The sequence below is a fragment of the Malurus melanocephalus genome, unplaced genomic scaffold (genome assembly GCF_030028575.1).
Source record: "Malurus melanocephalus ecotype Western Australia unplaced genomic scaffold, MMel_1.1 scaffold_98, whole genome shotgun sequence".
In the NCBI taxonomy this organism is placed as follows: domain Eukaryota; kingdom Metazoa; phylum Chordata; class Aves; order Passeriformes; family Maluridae; genus Malurus; species Malurus melanocephalus.
The window spans coordinates 515,692-520,855 of record NW_026623330.1 but is presented as its reverse complement, the minus strand read 5'-3'; the positions used below and the strand labels follow the sequence as shown (position 1 = coordinate 520,855).

At 48.6% G+C, this 5,164-nt stretch overlaps 1 protein-coding gene across 1 annotated transcript in view; it reads right to left on the bottom strand.

The window, feature by feature from the left end:
• Positions 1-6: 6 nt before the first annotated feature.
• The window catches only part of HLF (HLF transcription factor, PAR bZIP family member), a gene marked incomplete at its 5' end in the record, with an annotated part of 31,082 nt that continues 25,924 nt past the window's right edge, over positions 7-5,164 (bottom strand). The window contains 2 exons of the mRNA XM_057368801.1: positions 7-543; positions 3,183-3,403. Of these exons, the coding sequence (XP_057224784.1) occupies positions 328-543; positions 3,183-3,403 (437 nt within the window). The remainder of the gene's footprint in view (positions 544-3,182; positions 3,404-5,164) is intronic.

The following is a 5,164-nucleotide window of genomic DNA, read 5'->3' as shown; positions in this document are numbered from 1 at the left end:
CACAGACACAGACCTGGGCACACACGTGTGCGCACACACACGCACGCAGGGACACGCACACGCAAAAAAAAAAAAAAAAAAAAAAAAAAAAAAAAAAAAAAAATCAAAGAAACCAACGTTAAGTCAGTTTTGTTTCTGCTTCTGGTAAAGTGCTGAAGACAGAAAGGTTGGTTTGGGTGCGGTGCTATCAAACAGGAAACACATTGTCCATCTAGTCAAATGCCAACCCGCGACAAGAGAGAAAAAAAAAAAAAAAAAAAAAAAAAAAAAAAAAGAAAAAAGGAAAAAAAAAAAAATCAACCCCACTTCCCCCCCACCAGCTGGGATTTACAGGGGGCCGTGCCGAGCTTCGTACTTGGCCAGGACGTTCTTGCACTTGCCCAGCTCCTTGCGCAGGTCGGCCACCTCCTGGCGCAGGGCCGAGTTCTCCTTCTCCAGGAAGGATGCGCGGATGGCGATCTGGTTCTCCTTCAGCCGCCGCGCGTCCCGCGAGCGCTTCGCTGCCATGTTGTTCTTTCTGCGCCGCGCCCAGTATTTGTCGTCCTGCTCGGGAGACACACACGGAGGCAAGCACAGGTGTTAGATTTTGGGAGAGTTGGAGCCGGCCGCCCTGGTGCCGCGGGCTCCAAGTCGCGGCTTCCGCACAGATGCCACGGCGCGTTTCTGTCAAAATGTTTGTGCTAACCACTCATCCTCCTGACAGAGAATTCCTCCCAGGAGAAGGGCAGCAGTGAGCAGAGGTACAGCCCATCTCCCATGCGGGCTGACCCAGTTAGCACATCCACCTTGGTGAGCCATGGCTCACGCCGTGTACAGGCTGCAGCAGCACTAATGACCCCTGGCCCCGCTCAGTGCTGCTGTCACCCATTCCATCCACTGCTCAGCTCTTTTTTCCTGTTCAAAGCGCTCCACAGAACCCCAAAATGTTCCTGCCTGCACCACAAAGCCACTGGAAGATGATCCCTTGAACAGCAATGGCTGCTCTGGCACCAACAACAGAGATCAATGCAACAGGCTTTGACTGTGGAAAAAAAAACATTGGACAGAAATAGGGCCTCTGCCCCCTGAGGTTTCATAAGCTCACACATTCTCAAGGCGTTATCCCTGAGGACTTGGCTCTAGGAGATCACCTTAATGCTTTGGTGCATCAAAGGCTTGAGGTAACTACTGAATTTCACCTGATTTTTCCACTCTTCCAAGTGGGGCCTTYGGCAAAAAGGCAGCTTTGATGTAACTGAATTAAGTTCTAGAACTTTGGAACAGCTCAGTGAGTACAAAGGGGGCAGAATCTCTTGTGGAAAGTGAAATTCGGTCCCTGGAGGAGTTAAAGAGTGACACTGAACCCTCAAACTTCCTCTCCCTTTATTCTGACACACTCCCCTTTCCCTGCTGCTCTGCACCTTCTGCTGCAGCACAGGGCAGAGCAGGAGCAAAACAACTGCTGGCAGGAGGGCTCTCGAGCTGCTTTCTATCAGTTTGGCTCAACAAAATGTGCAGGAATGCTGATCTGGAGCCAGCGTTATCTCTGAATGGCTCTTCACCTGTACTTAGGTGGGACCCCCTAAAATCCCCCCTAAAAAAAAACAAGCACGCAGCAAAAAGCTATGACCCAAATCTTGTTTATAATTTCCCATCTCATTCCACTCCATAAAAATCAGCTTTAAGCAATTTATTAGTGTGCCACCTAGGCTTCATCCCTCTTTATTTTAACAAATTGCTATGGCAAATCCCTTAATCCGGGCCTGAAAGAGGTAAGGCTGGCATTTCCAAATCACATGCGGCCCAGAGACGATTGACTGGTCTAATCTGCTTACCCTCCCCCAGCACCCAGAGGCTGCTCCACATGCCAGGGCAGGAGCAGCGCTGGGGTCAAGCGCTCTGCAGCGAGTCAAGGGCAAGCRATGGGATAATCCCTGGGGAAGGAGGGACCCTGAACTCCTGCTCCCCTCCTGGCCTGCAGGACCTCTGCCAAAAGCTGGCTTTGGTGAAGAAGGGTGCCTGGGAGATGTGAAAATGGGAGAAATGCAGCCATTCCTGCAGGGACAGAGCTCCCCTGGGCACTGTGACCCGTCACAGGCACCACAGGCAGGCAACGAGGTGCAAGGAAAACCTTTGTGAAAGCAGGCTGAGTGACAGCAACCTGAGCACGGCTGGAATGGTGATTTCTGGGCTTTTCACTTGCACCACAGCATGCTCAGGGATAAAAATAGCTTCTCTCCCTAATGCTGTCAATCTGGTGCAAACACATGGCATCCCTGGCTCCCTGCACGTGCGGCCAGGGATTCCCACTGACTCCAGCAGGATCCCAGGCTGGGTCTCAGGGGCAGCAGCAACAGCAAAATGAAAATTCTGCACTGATTGCCTCTGATAAAAGAGATTCTCTTGGRAAGCACACACCAGGGAAACAACTTTTGCAAATAATGTTCTGAAAACCTGAATCAGTTGATCAATTTTCCTGCTATCTTCATGCACTTTGCTTTTCACATCTCAGAAGCAGCGAGTGGCACAGACAGGCTCTTTGTTTCTAAATACTGTTGTAGTATTGTATTTTACATGTTGTATTAAAACACGCCTCACAGGAGAAAAAAGTCTGTTTTTCTTCTGTTTTCCTACCACTTGTCTAGATTCTTTCACCTGGATTAGTGAATATATATTAGTGAAATACAGTTTTTACTGCAGTATTCTCATTCACTATTGAACACAGAGCTACAGCAACTTCCAAAMAAGACACAATATCCTTCATTCTGTCATCACAAGGGTTCTCCATGGACTCTGTAAGRGATGGATTCCTCCTTGAAGAATTCACAGCCTATGCTGGATAGCCAGAGGATGAAGAGAAAGGCAACATGAACAGACTGAGGATGAAGAAAAAGGAAACATGATCAGGCTGTTTCATAAGTGGGAAATATGGGACAAAGCAAGCTCGTCCAAGGTCACACAGGAAGTTGCTGGCATACAAAGGAAATGAATATTGAGCTCATGAATTTCAGCTGTTGCATAACTAATAAGGGACATCCTCCCATCAGTCTCACTCAGAACCCTGAACACTTTTATTCTACAGCGAACTCAGACTGAAAGATTTACTTTACATGAGAAAACACATTCATGCTCCAAACCTGCACCTCAAGAGAGGAATGGTCAGAGACCCTGCAGRAACCACCTCGTCACCAGTTCCAAATTACCTTCAGGTCATCTGGGATGAAGACTTTGCGAGCTTTCTTAATCATGGGCTGGGGTTTCAGCTCTTCTTCGGARAACTTGCGCTTGCGAGGATCGAACATCTCCTGGCCAGGAATGCTGGACAGAGCAAGATCTGCAGGGTCGGGTTCGTAGCCGACAGGAACTTGGATAGTCTCAGGATCGATGGGGCTCGGCGTGTTCCGGTTTGCTGGCAAGATCTGACCTGCAGAAATACAGGATGGATACAGCTGGGTTAGAGAAAAATATTTTAACTGTAAYAAAGGACATGGATTTTAGAAGATCTCTGTATATTTTACAAGCACTAATTCTTTCAGCTTTCCCTTCAGGTTTGGTATCTACTCCTGCTAAATATTAGATTGTCCATTCTGCAGGGTGCATATCCAGATCCAGACATGCTTTGATATTCACAATCTGTTCCTAATTCTGGCTGCTAATCCTGGATGCCCAAGATCACTGAATCTAAAACCAAGTTCTGCTGGGCTGCAGGCAGAAGATCTATTGCTCCAACCTGCCACTTCATCAGGATCCCATCCTCAGGAACAAACCATAAGCACTCTCATTTAGCTCAGATTTATCAGCACACTGTAACCCCTCASTTATACCTCTGAGGGTACATTTATTTTACAATCAAACAACGTACCACACTTGCCATGAATAGCAATGAAAATGTACTTTCAGCTGTGCTGAAGCACTCCAAGGAGACTGCTATTTATTCTYTATGAAATCCTACCAGGGATATTCTAAAAGACACTGAAGGAAACCAGCAGCATGAAAGGCTACAATGATTCCTTTAAGATGCTCTGCAGAAATGAAGAAAACACTTATTGATGCTGCATTTCTCTTTCATGGCATATAACATCTAATAAAAAGGAGCCTATACCCAGAAAATGAGTGCTATCCCTCCAATTTTTCTTTTTTTTTGATCTTAGATACAGCCTTCAAGATCCTACAGCACCAATTCAGGCACYGTTCCCACTTAAAATCCAATTTAAAATCTCAACCAAAGGCTCCAAAAATAGGATCCTGAAGTCAGCTGCCTAAACATGGACTATCCCCGGGGGCAGAATTTTCAGAACTTTTCACATGCCTCAGAAGTAGAAGCCTCACAGACTTCAGAGGGAGGACTTCTGATTGAAGCAGATATTCTTTTATARTTCTGGCTATTTGCTAATTCACTTTGACTTCAGCGATCCGACGGCTTTCATGATAACTACAAAAACATCCTGTGGCTGCGTAATATTTCCTTATTCGTGCCCACATCTGCAATATTTGGGGTGTAAACCAGTAAACATTATATGTCATTCCTAATTCCAAGGCCAGCACTAACAATGTAGTTTTTATTTTAATAATATGGGAACCTCACCGGGGAATTGCACTGCGCAAACCAGGGCTCGCTAAGGGAGAGCTTTTGTAACTCCTATTTTARGGCTGATAAAAACAGCTTCCAGGAAAGGCTGGTGAGGGCCGGGGAGAGGAGAAAAGGAGGATCAAAGTTATTAAAATAGAGATGGGGCTGCAGCAGAGGGAGTGAGAGGGAAGGATGCTGCTGCACGCATTGTGCCGCTGCGGAGCGCTGCCGGCCCTGGCTCGGGATGCGCTTCCCGCTGTCCCCCGCTAATCCAGCCTGGGGCTGGCAGCGCCAGCGGCTTCTCCCCGCTCTCGGAGCTGGGAACGTGGCGTTTCCAGCTGTCCCGCGTTAATACAACCGGGAAACAGCGGCGGCACCTCCGCTCCGCCCGCCCCGGGGCCGCCCCTGCCGCGAGTGATGGGTGCGCGCTCCCAGCGCGGCGAGATCGGGGAGGCTCAACACACCTGCATCCCTCCTGGAACGGCGGTGTGCGGGTCTGAGCCCCTTCCCTGTCCCGGTGTGCAGGTCTGAGCCCCTTCCCTGTCCCGGTGTGTGGGTCTGAGCCCCTTCCCTGTCCCGGTGTGCGGGTCTGAGCCCCTTCCCTGTCCCGGTGTG